This window comes from Panthera pardus, unplaced genomic scaffold, assembly GCF_024362965.1.
Source record: "Panthera pardus isolate Hobbes unplaced genomic scaffold, ASM2436296v1 HiC_scaffold_3, whole genome shotgun sequence".
NCBI lineage: Eukaryota > Metazoa > Chordata > Mammalia > Carnivora > Felidae > Panthera > Panthera pardus.
Window position 1 is genome coordinate 33,368,133 of NW_026526876.1, and position 17,155 is coordinate 33,385,287.

Consider the following 17,155-nt stretch of genomic DNA (forward strand, 5'->3'; position numbering starts at 1 on the left):
GGCCAACGTAGGGGCCTCAGGGCCCCGGTGGGCCCTGTGCCCCTCGGGAGAGCTGACCCAGACCTCGACTCCGCCCTCCTGCCGTCGCTGCCCGGCGCTAAGACCCAGCGGGCGCCCCCGCCCGGCCCCCTCGGTGCCCCCGCCCGCCCGCGCGGCCTGGACGCCTCCTCCGCCCGGGAGAGCCGGCCGGCGCGGCGCGGCCATGGGGCGGGCGGCGTGGGGTCTGTTGTGGCTGCTGCTGGGCAGCGCCGCGGGGCAGTACGAGAAGTACAGCTTCCGGGGCTTCCCGCCCGAGGACCTGATGCCCCTGGCCGCGGCCTACGGGCACGCGCTCGAGCAGTACGAGGGCGAGAGCTGGCGCGAGAGCGCGCGCTACCTCGAGGCGGCGCTGCGGCTGCACCGGCTGCTGCGGGACAGCGAGGCCTTCTGCCACGCCAACTGCAGCGGCCCTGCGCCGCCCGCGGCCTCCTTCCCGGGGCCCGAGCCCGGCCCCGACGGCGGCCGCGGCGACGAGTGGGCCCGCGAGCTGCGGCTCTTCGGCCACGTCCTGGAACGCGCCGCCTGTCTGCGGCGCTGCAAGAGGACGCTGCCCGCCTTCCAGGTGCCCTACCCGCCGCGGCAGCTGCTGCGCGACTTCCAGAGCCGCCTGCCCTACCAGTACCTGCACTACGCGCTGTTCAAGGTGGGTGCCTTCCCCTGCGCCCCCCACCCCCACCCCCGCGACCCACCGGCCCCACCCGGGCTCCCCCAGTCCCGGATCCTCCCGCCCTGTCTCGCCCTCCTCCAGCCCCGCCGCGCCCCCGGTCCTGGAACCACCGTCCCACCTCGCCCCCCTAGGCCGGGTGCCCCTCGCCCCTGGCGCCCCCTGCCCCTCCTCGTCTCCTGGGCGCAGCTGGGGCGCGTCTTTCGGAGCCGGCATCTGATTCCGTCCGGTCTCGGAGCAGCATCGATCGCACAACCAAGGACAGCCAAGCCCTCTTGTGCACTCAGGGCTTCGATCTCTGGCCCTTCCGACCCTCTCTGTCCCTGTCCCGCAGGCTAACCGGCTGGAGAAGGCGGCAGCCGCGGCCTACACCTTCCTCCAGAGGAACCCGAAGCACGAGCTAACCGCCAAGTATCTCAGCTACTACCGGGGGCTGCTGGACGCCGCCGAGGAGCCCTTCACGGACTTGGAGGCGCAGCCCTATGAGGTGGGCTGGAGGGGTAGGACTGGCCCTGACGCTCCTTCCTGACCACCGTCCCCCCGCCCCCGCGGGGCTTGTACCGGAGGCGAGGTGTTGGGGTCTCCCTAACCCCTCTGACGCACCCCTCTAGGCCGTGTTCCTCAGGGCCGTGAAGCTCTACAACAGCGGAGATTTCCGCAGCAGCACCGAGGACATGGAGCGGGCCCTGGCTGAGTACCTGGCCGTCTTTGCCCGGTGTCTGGCTGGCTGCGAGGGGGCCCACGAGCAGGTGGACTTCAAGGACTTCTACCCGGCCATAGCAGGTATTCCCCTCCCCCTCCAGATCCCTGTGGGTGACCCTCTCACCCACAGGGCCCTGCTTCCCAGCGCTCCTAAGGCCTCTTAACGTGTAAGTATTCATCCCATACGCGTGTATGGAGCACCCAGGAGGTTCTTGGGAGGTGCACAGAAGTAAGGTGTTATCCCTGCCCTGGGAGCCTTCAGTCACTGAGAAAGGCTACAGTCCTGAGTGTCCAAGGTGCTAGGCGTTGGTGCAGAGAGGTGGTGACATCCCAAAATGGCCTGAGGACGTTGGTTTCACAGTCCTCAGACGGAGGGCAGTACAGGTGCAAAGGTGCCGTGGTCATGTGTACAGAAACAGCCCAGCAGGTGTGTACAGAAGGCAGTTTGTGGCCAGAAATCGCACCTGGTTAGGGATCCCTGACCATGGGGTGCCTCAGCGGGGACAGAAAGAACTCTCCTGAGCTTCTCTACCTAGGCTTCCCACCTCCAAACCTCATCTGCTTCAGAATGCCCCAACTCCCTCCGGTTTTGGGGTGGGGGTTGAGCTGCGGGGGTGGTAAGGCGGCCCAGGCCACAGTAGTTGCCCTCAGCACTGCCCTTTGTATCCTGAGCCAAGTCTTTACTGGCATTATCTCCTGTGGTGGCATCGGCTGGGCAGGCACCAGCTCCTCACCACTGCCTCCCACCCCCTAGATCTCTTTGCAGAGTCCCTGCAGTGCAAGGTGGACTGTGAGGCCAACTTGACCCCCAACGTGGGCGGCTATTTCGTGGAGAAGTTCGTGGCCACTATGTATCATTACCTGCAGTTTGCCTACTACAAGTGTGAGCATCCTGGTGGGCTTGGGATGGGGGGGGGCGCGGGGGAAGAGAAAGCATTGCCCTGAGAGTGTTACAGGGTCGTGGGGAGCCGTCCCTCATATGTGAGGACCCTGCATGACGGGGAAGGCTGGGGATGGCAGACAGGTGAGAGGAGTGGAAGGAACAAAGAGCAACCTTAGGAGAATTCAGAAACCTCTTGGGTAAATGGGTAGCCAACGACTCCACCACAGTTGACAGGTTACAAAGGTCTACCACATCTGTTGATCTCACTTGGTGCTTTCACCCATCCCCTGCAGCTGACATTACGGGACCCATTTTTCAGATGAGGAAACTGAGGCTCATAGAGCTCAAGGGGCCATTAGTCACATGGCCAATGAAAAGTAGCACCAGGATTTATGGCTCTCCTCGTCTGGGGGAAAGCCTGGCATCCACGGGGGCCGGGATTGACAAACTCCAGAGTTCTTGCCATGCAGAGCTGCCAAAATTCAGATGGAGGCTGGAGTGGGAGTGGAGGAGCTAAGGACCAAGGGGCCAGGAGACCATTCATGGGTCCGATGGTGAAGAGGTTGAGGGCAAGGCTGCTGGGCTCTCATTCTCAAGTGCCATTATTCTCCAGCTGTGTGAGCTTGAGCAGTTTACCTAACCTCTCTGTGCCTCAGATTTCTTGTCTGTATATTGGGGATGATGATAATGGTGAGGCTTAAATGAGTTACACGGGCTTGGCACGTGGTAAGTGCCCAGTACATTCTAGCTTGCATTATCATTTGGGTGGGGTGAAGAGGCCAAAAGATACTGTGGTGGGGGGGACAGCTGGGGAGCCAGGAGCACTGGACTGAATTGGGAAAGGGGGACAGTCTAGGAAGGGCTTGTCCCTGAAGGCGGGGAAGTGCGGGGGCTACTCCTTACTCGTGTCCTGCCCGCAGTGAATGACGTGCGCCAGGCCGCCCGCAGCGCCGCCAGCTACATGCTCTTCGACCCTGACGACAGTGTCATGCAGCAGAACCTGGTGTATTACCGCTTCCACCGGGCTCGCTGGGGCCTGGAGGAAGAGGACTTCCAGCCCCGGGAGGTGGGCACTGCCTTTGGAGGCACTCTTGGGACAGGTGGTTTTAAAAAAAAAAAATCCTGGCTTCTTTGGAAGGCAGGGTGGGAAGTGAAAAGAAAGACTATGGGTGGTGATTGGAGTCCTGGGTTCAAAGCCAGCCCCACCCGCTGAACGGGCCTGGGAACATTACTGATCCTTGCTGAATACGTTGCCTCACCTACAGAATGGTAGCACAGCGCCCAGGCTGTGGGAGGTGCAAAAATACCCGTCCATTACCACCTGCTCCCCTCCCCACCCTCACCACTCTCACCGCTGGCTTTTGCCCTCCTTCCCAGGGACTCCCTAGCTTGGACCCACTAAGGAAACCCCCCGGGAATCTAGGGCAAGACTGGCAGCCATGGGGCACATGGTGCCACCCTCGATTTCCTTACTAGTGGCAGACATTGCTAATCGATTAAGGAGCTCTTTCTAACAGAGCCCTCCCAATCCTCCCTAACCTCTCCAAACAGCTATGATTTTTCAGTCAGCATGTGACTGATACCTGTTCCTCGCTCCTTGAGCTGAAAAAGCGGGCGGGGAGGGGGGGGGGACCCAGATCCCAACTTGGCTCCTCTACCATCTGGCGGCAGGCTCTGGCTTACCTCACTTTCCCCCCCTTCCTCTCAGGAAGCCACGCTCTACCACAATCAGACAGCGGAGCTTCGGGAACTGCTGGAGTTCGCACATATGTACCTGCAGCCAGACGATGAGGTAAGTGGCCACCTGCTCTCTAGGCTGGGCCATGGTGGGGACCCTTGATCTCTTCCTGGAGGGCCTCTGTGCCAAAGCTCGGCCCTACCTCCGGGCAGTCAGCTGCCCCTTATCTATACCTGCTCTTTGCTCCCCACTCAGTGTTCTCATGCTCTGCTTCTCTGCGTGTCTGAATGTTGCCACATAACTCCCCCAGCCCAGCTCAAGTGGGAGCTCCTCCGGGAAGCCCTCCCTGCATGTCCTGGCTCTGCCTTCTGGGCTTGCAACACCAACTGTGACCCTCTGTGCCTCCCTGGCCCCGGAGTTACTTGCAGCCCTGATCCATCCCTTCTCCAGCCAGTCTCTCAGAGGCTTGTGCTTTGGGATGGGGGGCCAGGTTATTCCCAGCTTTTCCACAGCGCCTGCTGGCACCGGGAAACTGAGTTTGAATGAACCAGTGAATGAATGAATGCCGGTGCCAGGAAGGAAGGACTGAAGTGTGATCCCTTGATCCTGAATGAGGGTTTGGGAGTCCCGAATTTCTGTGAGGTGTGGCTGCTCGCCGCTTATTTATTTATCCATCCCCCACTTTGTTCACTCACCCGTGCCCCCACTCATCACGCATAGGGGGAGGGGCTACGCTGTTTGCACCCCGGCTTTGGTGACAACCAGACTTGGCCCCTCTGCTTACCAGCTGGGCAGCCTCCAGGCAAGTCTTAGGTAGCTCTTGAACTTCGGTTCCTGTATCTCGAATGGGGAGGGTGATGCCGGTGTCGCAGCATTGTGGTGACTGTGAAATGAGATCAAGTATGGAAAGCATCTTCCCCAGAGCTGGCCCAGAGCAGGTGCTCGGTGAATGGTGGCCATTTTGATTACACTTATTTGTGGCCTGCTGTTTGCCAGACAGTGTGTGGGGCTGGGGTAAGTTGATGAAAAGGTACAGTCCCCTTCTCAAGCAGCTCACAGTCTAGTTGGGGAGGCACAAACAGTGCTCGGGAGAGGTCAGCACGGGGCACCAGAGGAGGGCTCCAGATCCAGCCAGGGTCATCGGCCAGGGCTGAATCCTGGAGCTGATGCCTGGCATTGGTGAGTCAACGAGAGTGATCCAGGCACGGGGTGGGGGTGGGGGGGCAACCGTGTTTCTGGCCAAGAAATTGCATGAGCAGACAGCATGCAGGGAGTAGCAGCATCCGCTATGGCTATGGAATTTATGCTTAAAAGGATGGCCTTGGAGAAAGCAGTGCTCACGCTAACATTGACTCTCTGTCGGGGGAGCCCCATACATCGGCGCAGGGAGTGGCAGTTTGGGAATGGGACCTTGTGGGAGAAACCCTCAGATCAGTCCTGTGTGGGATCTTGAGACTGGGGAAGGAGGGGCTTTGGGGGCTGAGATGGGATGGGGGGCCCCTCGGCGAGGAAGGGAGCCAGTCTGGGTTTGTGCCTGCTGTGACCTCCTTTCTTTCCCTACCCTGGGGCTGCTGTAGATGGAGCTGGAAGAGACAGTGCCGCCTGTGGAGCCCAAGGACCCCCTATCCGATGCCGAGTTCGAGGGGGAGGGGGACTACGAAGAGGGCATCTATGCTGACTGGTGGCAGGAACCGGATGCCAAGGGTGATGAGGCGGAGGCCGGTCAGTGACTCGAGTCGGGGTGGAGGGTGGGGATGCGACCTGGGATGGAGGTTGGCCACAGAAGGATCCACATACTGGGCTGCAGAGGCAGTCGGAGCGCCAGGACCTCCCACCTCGGGGGGCTTCTAGCCTGTTAGCCAACCCTGTCCCACTTTATGTGTGAGGGGGTGGCATCCTTCTCAGAGCCGGGACCAGCTGAGACCTGTCCTAGGGAGCCTCATTCCTGCCTGCCCCCTTGCCCCTAGGACAGCCCCCAGATGCTCCTTGGGAGTGGGTGGGGGGACTAACCTGGTGCTCCCTCCTTTCCTTTTCAGAGCTGGAGCCTGAACTAGCATGAGAAGAGAGCTACCCTTGCACCCTTGAATTGCTGGGGAAGCCTGGGCCCAATGGGACCACCCTCACCAGCCTGGGCAGCAGCAAGAACTATTTATTAAAAATGTAAAATGGACATAGCTGACCAGGCCCCATCCGGTCCCACCTGTGAGCGCTGCTCCCCGGGTCCCTCCTGTCTCCTCTCTGGGTCTCTGGACCCCAAGTTGGTGGTGCTACAGCTGCTGATGGCCCTTCCTCCTCCCCAGGGCTCTCCTCACCCGGACAGTCTCCTGAAGAAGGTTCCTGCTCCTCCAAGTTGGGGTCTCAGCCTGAATTTCAGAGACAGCAGAGGGGCAGCCAGTGTCACGAAGAGCACTGGACCAGGAGTCCAGCGGTTTCTGGCACGCTGGCAGTGGGTGCTCAATAAAAGTTTCTTGTTGAATGAATTGCAGCACCTGGGTTCCAGTTTCCCCTGGGCTGAGGGTGCAGATCCTTCCTTGCCTCCCTCTGCGTCCATCTCCCCTCATCTGTAAATAAGTGGTGGGCGAGGGGGCCAAAGGCACAGTTTTGGCCTCGGGGGGACCCTGGGTGGTTGTGAGAGCAGAGTGCAATTGCAGATCTGCCACCAGGGGGCGTGAGCACACAGTTCCTTTCCTGATCCCTGGAAGATGGTTTCAGATTTCTAACATGGGTTGTGCTGTATTTTCCTAGTCCAGCCTTACTTCCCCTCAGGGAGTGTGGTGAGCATTGGGAGGGGGCTAAGGACATTTACTTCCCGTTTTTACTTTCAGGCATTTACTGACCCAGGTTCTCTAGGGTCTGAGCGAGCAAGCCCTGCCTTGCTGTGTGCCCATTCTCCCATTCCTCAGCAGAGGTTGAGGCTCCATCGGAACAGCCAGAGGGGCCCTAAGGACACAGTCTGATAACATGAGACCTAACGGTGGCATTGGGACTGCCAGATCCTCTTGCCCAATCTTGCTTCAGCTCCAGGGGGGCAGAGAGTCCTGAGGTGCAGAGGTAAGGATGATTTCAGGTGGCTGTTCGGTGCTGTGACTCACCAGCGTCCTCCCCATGTTCCACAGTGGGAAGGTGGGGGCAAAAAGGGCCTCTCTGGAGAGGGACCCTGGGCCAGGACAAGGCAGGTAACAGTTCTGCCCGATTCCCCATGTTTCAGGCTGCCCCGGGGGGCAGGGTGCTGTAGGAGGCTTCTTTTGCTACTGGAGGGTGGAGCTGATGCTGGGAAGGCCCAGTTCTCACTGCCCACACCCCTGCCTTCCCTACTGATGGGCCAGGGGACCTGTTCTGGGCCCTGCCCATCTCTGTTCCCGGGAGGACTCTCTGCCTCACCCCAAACCCCTCCCCTGGGTCTTTGGTGGAGACAAAGACAGGAAGGCCAGAGTCGGGCTGGAGCAGGGCTGGGTCAAGGCTGAGGGCACCGGTGACCTCACTCCCTTCTCTCCACGTAGGTGGGTCTAAAGTGGCAGCGTCTCCTCAGAGCTCCCGGGTGCCAGGGTGGCCCTGCCCCGCCCCACCCCTTTCTAGCTGCTGTGCTGTCAGCTTCCACCGAGGCCCCGCCCCCTGGTTCTGGGAGGGGCTGCCCTTGGGGCTGGCACTGCGGAGGAGGGGAGCTGGGATGCGCTGGAGCGTGCCTGCTGTGAGTAGGCGCTTTGGAATCTGGACAGCTGGGTGTGAGTCTGAAAGGGTGTGTGTTGGGGAGCGAGAAGGTCTGTGTCTGGTGTGCTGCGTGGACGTGTGGGTCTGGGTGTGAGCCTGTGAGCCTGTGTACCTGTGTCTGAGAATGTCTGTGGCAGTTTGGGGGGGTGACTATTTCTGCACATGAGCGTGCGCATTCATGAATGTGTTTCTAGAGGGGTTTGCTCACTCAGCACACGTTTATTTGCTTTAAGTTTATTTATTTTGAGAGAGAGAGCACGCACAAGTGGGGTAGGGGCGGAGAGAGGGAGAGAGAATTCCAAGCAGACTCCACACTGTCAGCACAGAGCCCAACACGGGGCTCGATCTCATAAACCATGAGATCATGACCTGAGCCGAAATCAGGAATTGGACGCTCAACCGACTGAGCCACCCCGGCGCCCCTCAGCACATATTTATTGAGCACCTAGTATGTGCTAAGCCCACTGTAGGTTGCTGGGCATGCAAGAGTGGGCCAAGCAGGCCAAGCACCCTGGCTTCATGGAGCTTGTGTTCCAGCAGGGAGCTATGCAATAAGCAATAGGTGTTATAATAAATAAGTTACATGATTAGTCTGATAAATCAAGACAGGAAAATAGAGCTGGGTAGGAGGGAAGGGGAGACCTGAGAGGTGGCCATTTAAGACGTGTGTTGTGTGTGTCGAAGTGTGCGTCTGAGAGTGGCTTCTCTGAGCATGTGGTGGCGAGACAGAGTGCGTGTGTGACGGGGATGTCCCCAGCTCCTGCCTAGGTGCTCCCCCCACGTCCAGGCTGTTGCCCAGGCCCTGTAGCCCCGTGTCCCTTACTCAGCTCTCCTTTCCTAGGCAGCCACCAGCCCCTCCCGCCTCTCCCTGATGCCAGCGTCTCCCCATTGCCAGGCCAGCTCCCCAAACCGGTGAGACCGAGTCCCAGCGTGGGCCCTCCAGCCCATTCTCCCAACCCCACCCCGTGGGGATGCCCTCGCCTCCTCCACATCTGTCTCACCTGTTCCCTCCTTACCCTACCCCCCACCACCCCACCCAGCACCTCATCAGTCATAGCATCTGTAGTATAATGGGTAGAAGCTTAGGGAAGGCCAAAAAGGCATGGGGGATGATGACCTCACACAGTAGGGCCAGACAGATGCCACAGAGGTGCCCAGACCCGGAAAGACCCCATCCTAAGGTGAGCATCACTGCAACGATGTAGCAAGTGCCCACCACGTGCTGGGCACTCGGCAGGTACTCAAAACAGTCTTGTGACATAGATAGCAATTCCCTTGTGCTACAGGTGAGGCTGAGGAATGAGAAGCAACTTGTCCAAGGTTCCTCAAGTTGAGTGGTGGCTGAGCTGGGTTTGAAACTGTTCTCCCCCAAATCAGTGCTGCTCAGAGAAAGAGAAAGGTGTCGGCTTTGGGGCGAGATGTGTGGACAAAGCCCCCACATTGCCGCAGCCCACGGAGGGAGGCGAGGGCTTCCGGGAGGGAGGGGGAAGGAAGAGCAGGCGGTTCTGCGTCCCAGCCTGGATTCCTGAGCCTGCCCCCTCCCCCACCATTGTCAGCTCCCGGTAATTGGGCCCATGTTAGGGAGCCCGGGTACAGACTCTTGGGGGTCTTGAATGCTGAGAAGTCACGGCCAATGCAGGGGGAAAGTCCCAAGGCTCTTCCAAAATTCCAGTGAATTCCAATGGAAAAAATTCCCCCCTTAGGTTTGAGAAACAGTTTTTTTTTTTTTAATTAAAAAAAATGCTTTTATTTGTTTTTGAGAGGCAGAGAGACAGAGCATGAGCAGGGGAGGGGCAGAGAGAGGGAGACAGAATCCGAAGCAGGCTCCAGGCTCTGAGCTGTCCGCACAGAGCCCGATATGGGGCTTGAACCCATGAACCAGGAGATCATGACCTGAGCCGAAGTCGGATGCTTAAGTGACCGAGCCCTCCAGGTGCCCCGAGAATCAGCTCTTAAAGTCTCACCCTGGTGTTCCCCTTTCTCTGGGAGAGTAGGGTCCCCCTGGGGACAGAGAGTGACTCCCTGTGGCGGAAGCCGTGTCCAGTTGGCACTGGTACCAACAGCATAACCTGACAGAAGTCCCGGCAGCCGCGGGGCCCGAGCGCCCCCACCTCCCTGCAGCTTCCCTATTCTGGGCTCTTCATCCAGGTCTTGCAGCTCCTCTCCAAGGACAGCCCTGGCAGATGGCCCTACCTTCATGGATGGGGAAACCGAGGCCCACTGAGGCTAGAAGGCTGGCTTGGCCCCAAGATGGCTCGAGGATGAGGTGGGAATATGTTGGGGCCCCAGGCTACCCACCAGAGCCAGCCCCGGCCCAAACCCCGGGCCGACCTGTGGACACGTCACCTGTAACCACCACCTGCCTGGGTCCCACTTGGCGCCAGGGCACCTGGATAGCATCTCTTCTGTCCCCTAAACAGCCCTTGGGGTGGGAGCGCCTCTCATACCCATGACTCAGGTGGGGAAACTGAGGTAAGGGGGAGGACATACCTGCTTTTTCATACACACCCCACCTTAATCCTCTGAATCTGGGAAGAACTCACTAAGGTAAGTCACTCCCAAAGTCCAAGAGAACTTACCATTTTCTATTTTGGGTCACCTTTTTCATCTTTCCTATTATTTATTTATATACCTATTTTTATTTTTATTTTTTGAGAGTGTGTGCACTAGCAAGGGAGGGGCAGAGGAGGAGGGAAAGAGAGACTCTTAAGCAGGCTCCAGCACAGGGTTTGATACCAGGACCGGGAAATCATGACCTGAAAGGAAATCAAGAGTCAGAGGCTTAACCACTGAGCTACCCAGGCGCCCCTTATCTTTTCTTTTAGAAGAATGGGACGCTCTGTTCCTGGAGCAAAGTAAGGAGTGGCCACATGAGATGCCCTCCTTTTCCCTTGACCACTTGGTCAAATCCTGGTGGCCTTCCTGGAGGAAGCCGGGAAGGAGCAAGGTTCAGCCAGTCTTAGTGGTGAGTCTGGTCTCTCTCCCTGGCCGTGGTGGTGTGGAGAGCAGGGGGCCTTTTAGAGGCCTCGTGGCCATGAAGGACATCCCATTAAAAGCTTTTGAGGTGCACCTGTCTGGCTCAGTCGGTAGAGCATGTGACTCTTTATCTTGGGGTTGTAAGTTTGAGCCCCCACATTGGGTGTAGAGACTACTTTAAAATCTTTAAAAAAAAAAAAAAAAGGTTTTGGTATCTCCAAATGAGGTTATGCTCATAGTTACAGAGACACAGGGAAACGAATGAAGTCAGAAAATGCTTGTCGTATGACTTTAACCTTTAGCACAATTATTTTGACAAACCTGGTTGGTGGTGGTGGTTGGTTTTGTTTTGTTTTGTTTTGTTTTTGTAATACATTAGAATCCTCAAAAATGGAAATGTCCCTGGCCTCGGAGCAGCCACCCCCCCCACACACACACTTTGGATGGATCTGGCTTCTGTCCGGCACCCTCCGCATAGTGCAGTCCAGGCCTCACCCGCCCCCACGCTCCCGCCCCTCCCTCCCACCACTTCCAGACTCTCTTCTGGGGCCATAAATTATCCATGGGCTGTAAGTTGGCTGCGTCTTCAACGGGAGGCTGAAGTGCTAATGAAATATTCAGAGATCTCAACTCTCAAATTCCCTGGTGGCCACAGGATGGGACTGGGGAAGACAGCATTACAGTACAGGGTCAGGGGCCTCTAAGCCCTGGCCCCAGTTCCCACCCTGCCGGCGTCTGGGGCAGGGAGACTAGGGAGGTGGGGGAAAGGTCTCAGCACCGCCCTCAGCTGTGCCTCTGGGTGGCACCCTCTCCCTCAGAGGCTTCAGCGCCAGTGAGCAGAGGTTACTGATTTTGACCCCTGGGGTCAGCAAGTCCCCACTAACCGCACCCCACCCCCCAGCCCTGGCTCTTGAATCTGCAAGTTTTTCCCCTCAAGTCCCACTTCGAGCTGACGTCCCACAAAATTGGTCTTCATCTCCTCCCAACACACACACACACACTGCACCCCACCTTGTTTGGGATGGAAAAGACCTAAGTTGGTGGGCTGGTGGGCAGGAAACCAGGTTTGTTCGAGTCCCAGGCCTGCCAGGAATTTGCTTGTGTGACTTGGGGAAGTTCCTCTCCTGGCTCTAGCCTCAGTTTCCCCATATATACAAAGAAGGGGGCTCTGATTGTTTCTCCTTCCTCTTCCCAAGGACTCTCTACAGGTGTGGGAGAAATTCCTGCCATCAGGGTGTGTGTGTGTGTGTGTGTGCGCGCGTGTGTGTGTGTACTCGTACTCGTGTGTGCCAGGGGAGGGGTGGCCTGTCCGTGGGAAGGGCGCCTGTCAGGGCAAGCATCTCTCCTGGCTTGTTGGGAGAGGGAGGGGCAGGCAGGCTGGCAGGCGGGTGGGGCCTCAGCTGTGTCAGCCTGTTCCAGGAGTCGCCCAGACAAGGAACAGCAAAGGGGTGACTCAGGTGGCAAGGTCCCCCCCCCTGCCAACCCAAACTCTCAGAAGGGGGAGGGGTTACTCAGAAAGCCAGGGAGACACAACTCTAGAATACAATCCCAATGCTTGGAGCCCACTCTGTTGAGTCCCTGAAATACTGGAATTGTAAATTGTTGAAGGGTGGGGGGTTAGTGTAGGTGAGGGGGTACCTGCCCGGATATAGTCATTCCCTGGAGAGGTGCTGACCCTCTCTCTTCCACCTCCTCTCCCTCCACCGCCCCCTCCAGCCCCTGGTATCTCACCCTGGCCTGGGCTATTTCTAGCCACCCTATCTCTGTTTTCTTGTCTCCCTGTTTTCCCTTTGACATTCCATCCCCGCCCACACGCCTTCCAGTGAAGTGTCTTGGGAGCTACCTCTATAATTAAGAGCCCTCCCCTGGGCTGGCTGGGCACACACCCTCAGGACCAGGCGGTAGGCAGTCTCTGGCCTCCAGGCTCCTCCCCTGGACAAAGGGCAGCACAAAAAAACCCGTGATCACGATCACTTCCCCCACCCCAGGCGCCATGCACCATTCTATGTGCTCTTGCTTTCAGGATGCCTGGGCCCCCTCCAGCCAGAAGAGCTTGGGAGCTAGAGGCTCTTTTGCCACCAGTGTTCTCTCCCCAGCCCTGAAGCGATCACAGTGAGCAAGTCCCCCCACCCCAACACCAGCAGGCAGGGGCCGGAGGGCAAATGGAGGCCCACATACAGAGATCTCAATTAGTTACAGACCAAGCTGCCACACTGTTAAGTAAGATGTACCTTGACAAGTATAGCCCCATGATGATCTGAAAGGCCGGGATGGAATTGAGAGTTCTGACTCCTTCTCAGAATGGGAATGCAGCGGCCTGGGGAGAAGGTCCCCTGGCCCTGAGCCCCTGGGTCATCTGCTCTCCGTCCCACACCCAGCAGGCTACAAAGGGCTTCCAGCACATGTGTGTTGATACCCCAGCTGCATGTCCGTGTTGTGTCCATCCCTCCCCCATAACTGCCCCGTCACCTCTTTGCCTAAGTGTGCACATAACACGCATGCTCCTGCTGCCCATTGTCGGGAGAAGGAGCCAGAATGAGAGAAGTGCAGGCTCCCAAAGCAGGGTCAGCTGTGGGTAGGGAATTCCTTTCTGGTCCGGAGTGTGGTCTCAGAGGGGAGAGGGACGAATGCCGTGTAGGCTCCAACCCCTCTGTGGCGGAGGCGGGGGGCATCCCTGGGAGGACCAGAGCAGAGGCAGGACCCAGGGCAGAGGTGCCTTCCCTGTGGCTATGGATGGCTCTGCCCCAAGGCTGAGAAAAGGCCCAGGCTCAAGATACCGCTGGCTCTTGGCATTGCCTTTGATTCCAGTCTGGCCCACCAGGAATAACTTCCAGCAGCTTCTTTCCTGCCGTGGGAAGGCAACATCATCAACCTGAAGCTTAGCTACCCATCTGTTCACCCCATCCTCATTTATAGAGGTGGCCATCCCTGAGACCACCGTAGGCGGAAGAGGAGGGAAGAAGGATGTGTGTGAGTGCATGTGTGTGCACGCTGAGGAGACAGCACTGACATGCCTGGTGTTTGTGTGTCTGAATCTGTGCCCATCAATGCATACCCCTGAGGTGTGAGGACAGAAGATTGTGTGTCCAGATCTAAGCCCCTGCCTGTCTCCGTGTGGGGAAGGGGCCCCGCAGAGACAGGGCGAAGAAGACAACGGCATCCCTTCTACCTCCTTCTGTAGCCCCGGAGGTCTGTGGAGGACGAACTGAGGAGGGTGGCCTTGCTGTTGTCCTTTACCTTCCCCCAGGGAAGCACCTCCCATCCCCCACCAGCTCCCTTGCCCCAACACTGGACCCTCATCAGACCCCTCTTTGCCAGTAACTTCCGTCTCTGGGGAAACTTGGATGAGTCACTGGGTGCCCCTTCCTTCTTTACTTGGAGAACCCAGGGAGCTGCAAGGTTGAATTAACCATTTGTGTTCTTAGCGGCTCAAGAAGTCTGCTTCCACTGAGCTCTGGGCAAGAGAAATGAGTTTAAAATTCAGGAATAAGTCGGGGCGCCTGGGTGGCTCAGTCGGTTAAGCGTCCAACTTCAGCTCAGGTCATGATCTGGCCGTCTGTGGGTTCCAGCCCCGCGTCAGGCTCTGTGCTGACAGCTCAGAGCCTGGAGCCTGCTTGGGATTCTGTCTCTCTCTCTCTCTGTCCCTCCCCCACTTGTGCTCTGCCTCTCTCTCTCAAAAATAAACAAACATTAAAAGAAATTAAAAGAAAAACACAAAATTCAGCAATACAAAGTGAAGCTAGCCATAAGAAGGAGCTTAGAATAAGGAGACAAGGGTATTCATGTAAGGGAGGCTGGAGAATCTCCCTTCCTGGAGATTTGTCAGAGAAATCCCTGCCTTTAAAGGCTGGGAGGCAGGGGACTGGGTAGGATGTTCTTGTGGCCTTTCCTTCAAGTTCAAGCTACTGAGGAGACAGTGGTTGCAGTGATTCTCATCCCTGTCCCTTGGCTCCTCCTCCCCCCTTGAGACCAAATCCCCTAGACAGACAGCTCATTGGAGTAAACATCATTTTCGGATTCTTTTCTGTATCCTACAGATGATTCCTCCGTACCTGGTGGGCACACAGTAGGTGCTTAATAAATGTGCAGAAAATCCCTTGATCTGGGAGGAGACACAGCTCTTATTCCAGTCTTTCCTGCTGCTATGGGTGTTACCTCCACCCGGTCCCACCCTGAGTGCTTAGCTTTGGGGCCAGCGTGTTGCAGCATGTTCCAGGCCGACATTAGGGAACATTCTGGGAATACACACACACACACAGAGGCTTTATTCTGAAGCCCTATTTGTGGCTCTCTATTCCACCAGGCTCTTCCACCCCTCTGTAGTCAACCAGTCCTCCCAGCCTGTATGCTGAAGGGGGAAGAAAGGACTTAAGCCAGGCTTGGGTCTGGGGAGTGTGTGTGTGTGTCTGTGTGCAGGGGTGGGTGTGGGGAGGTGGGTAGGGGATGGGGAGAGGTGGGAGAGGAAGGAAGTGAATCCCTAAGGTTGGGAGCTCTATTCTGAGCTGAGGGCTGGCCACTACTGCCTGGCTGGAGCAGGGGAGGGAGAGAGCAGGTGGGGCAGGGGTAAGGTAGGGAGGAAGACACTTAGAAAAGCAAGAGGAGGGGGAGTCAAGGAAACTAAGCAAAGGGGAGTGACCCTGGCATGTGGGATGGTATCTGGTTAAGGATGTTGATGGTCTCCCTGGCCTCCTCCAGGAAGGCTTCTTGGATGGCACAGCCTCAGAAGTGAGACCGTTTTGGCCTTCATTCCTTTCTTTGGTGGGAAAGTGGTCAAGGATACTGCTGGGGTGCCTTGACCCAGACCACCCTGGGTGCTGACTTTGGGGCTATAGAACTTGTCTGAAGGAGGACCTTTTCCTGGACACCCCCACCTCCATCCCCGCCCCGGCCTGCAAATTCCCACACAATCCATGTGGCTAAGGGGACCTGTTTCCACTTAGCTCTCTGGGAGCCCTTTGAGGGTTGGGATCGTTTTGGTTTTCTGTGTTACCAGGGTCTAATTCGGTGCCTGGCATATGGTTGGTGCTCAAGACTTCAGTGTTGATGAATGAATGTCTATGGTACAGTCAGCATGCTGTACATCCACCGGCAGGCATTCATCTCATTAACCACAGAAAGGAAAGACCCTCATCTTCCTAACTTCCTGTGGGGAAGTTCTTTCTGATACCCAGCCCACAATCTTCTACCACGGAGGGGGCTGTGAGATCTACTGCCTGAGTTTTTCCAAATCCACCAATACTTTATCTTTGTCCCAAATCATTGTTCTCTGTCTCTGCCCAGATTATTTGCTTTTGCCTTTCCCCCCACCCCTCCCTGCTGCTTTCGCATTTTATGTCTATGCTATTATTTCACCAGGAGACCATGTGTTTGGTGGGCCTTGAAATGAGAAGAATGGGGTTCTTGGCCACTTTTTTGTTTCCTGAGTTCTCTGAACCTCACTTTCCTTATCTTTGAAATGAGGTTCATTTAGATGTCCTAAATTTTTTTTTTTTTTTTTTTTTTTTTCATTATTGTCATGAAAATTTAAAAACACCCAACTCTTGGTTTTGGCTCAGGTCATGATCTTATGGTTCAGGTTCATGGATTCGAGCCCCGAGTCCGGCTCCTTGCTGTCAGGGTGAAGCCTGCTTGGGATTCTCTCTCCCTCTCTCTCTCTCTGCCTCCCCACCCCCCCACTCACTCTTTCTCTAAAAATAAATAAACTTAAAAAATTAAAAAAAAAAAAACCCATATCATTAGGGGCGCCTGGGTGGGTCACTCAGTTGATCATCGACTTCGGCTCAGGTAATGGTCTCACGGTTCCTGAGTTCGAGCCCCGCGTCCAGCTCTCTGCTGTTAGTGAAGAGCCTGCTTCAGATCCTCTGTCCCCCTCTCTCTCTGCCCCTTCCCCGCTGGTTCTCTCTCTCTCTCTCAAAAATAAACTAAAAAAAAACCCCCAAAACCCATATCATTAAATTCTAACGTTTAGCAGTCGTCCAAGTGATTTCACAAACCTTAATTTTATTCCCACCCCCCCATGAGAGAGATCCAGATAATGTACCCATTTTACAGATGAGGAGAAACAGGATGAGAGATGAAGGTAACTCGCTTGCGATCATATAGCTACTAAGTGGCAGAACCCAAACCCAGGCCTCCTAATGCTAAATCTCATGAGCGCTCCATATTTGGGGGGAAAAATCCCAACCCAGAAAAAAAAAAAAAAGCCTATGAAATGCTATACAAATATGTTATTACCACTCTGTGGCAAGGGTGAATAAGCCCAAAGAAGCATCATGCCTGACGCTGAGTTGGCTGCCCTGTGAAGGCGTCTGTCCTTTCCCATGGCGCCTCCTGACTCACCTGTTGGACAGGTAGGGGGAAGGGGAGAGTAATGAGTCTCACCTGCTCAGAGCTAGGGTGGGGCAAGACACACCCCATCCTCCCCATTTGTTCTTTCCTTAGTCTTACTGACAATTCCTTGTCCAATCAGGAGGAAGTAACGTTCTGTCTGCCAATAGGTGCGGAG

The 17,155-nt window shown here is 56.6% G+C and overlaps 1 protein-coding gene across 2 annotated transcripts; it reads left to right on the forward strand.

The window, feature by feature from the left end:
* Positions 1–144: 144 nt before the first annotated feature.
* Positions 145–6,446, forward strand: P3H4 (prolyl 3-hydroxylase family member 4 (inactive)). Of its 2 annotated transcripts, XR_002076360.2 has the most exons (9): positions 145–682; positions 1,038–1,190; positions 1,315–1,486; positions 2,160–2,288; positions 3,209–3,354; positions 3,997–4,080; positions 5,544–5,688; positions 6,003–6,168; positions 6,267–6,446. XR_002076360.2 is itself a non-coding variant. In XM_019435487.2 (8 exons), exons 1-8 carry the CDS (start codon positions 203–205, stop codon positions 6,023–6,025), a joined length of 1,332 nt encoding a protein of 443 aa, XP_019291032.2. In that variant the 5' UTR covers positions 145–202; the 3' UTR covers positions 6,026–6,446. The 2 variants fall into 2 exon arrangements, 1 of the variants encoding a protein (XP_019291032.2); XM_019435487.2 differs by having other exon boundaries at positions 6,003–6,446.
* Positions 6,447–17,155: the final 10,709 nt, after the last annotated feature.

Coding starts and splice junctions, on each gene's coding strand:
- P3H4 (XM_019435487.2), top strand. CDS start 203: ATGGGGCGGGCGGCGTGGGGTCTGTTGTGGCTGCTGCTGGGCAGCGCC. Junction 683..1,037: donor TGCACTACGCGCTGTTCAAG/GTGGGTGCCTTC, acceptor CCTGTCCCGCAG/GCTAACCGGCTGGAGAAGGC. Junction 1,191..1,314: donor TGGAGGCGCAGCCCTATGAG/GTGGGCTGGAGG, acceptor GCACCCCTCTAG/GCCGTGTTCCTCAGGGCCGT.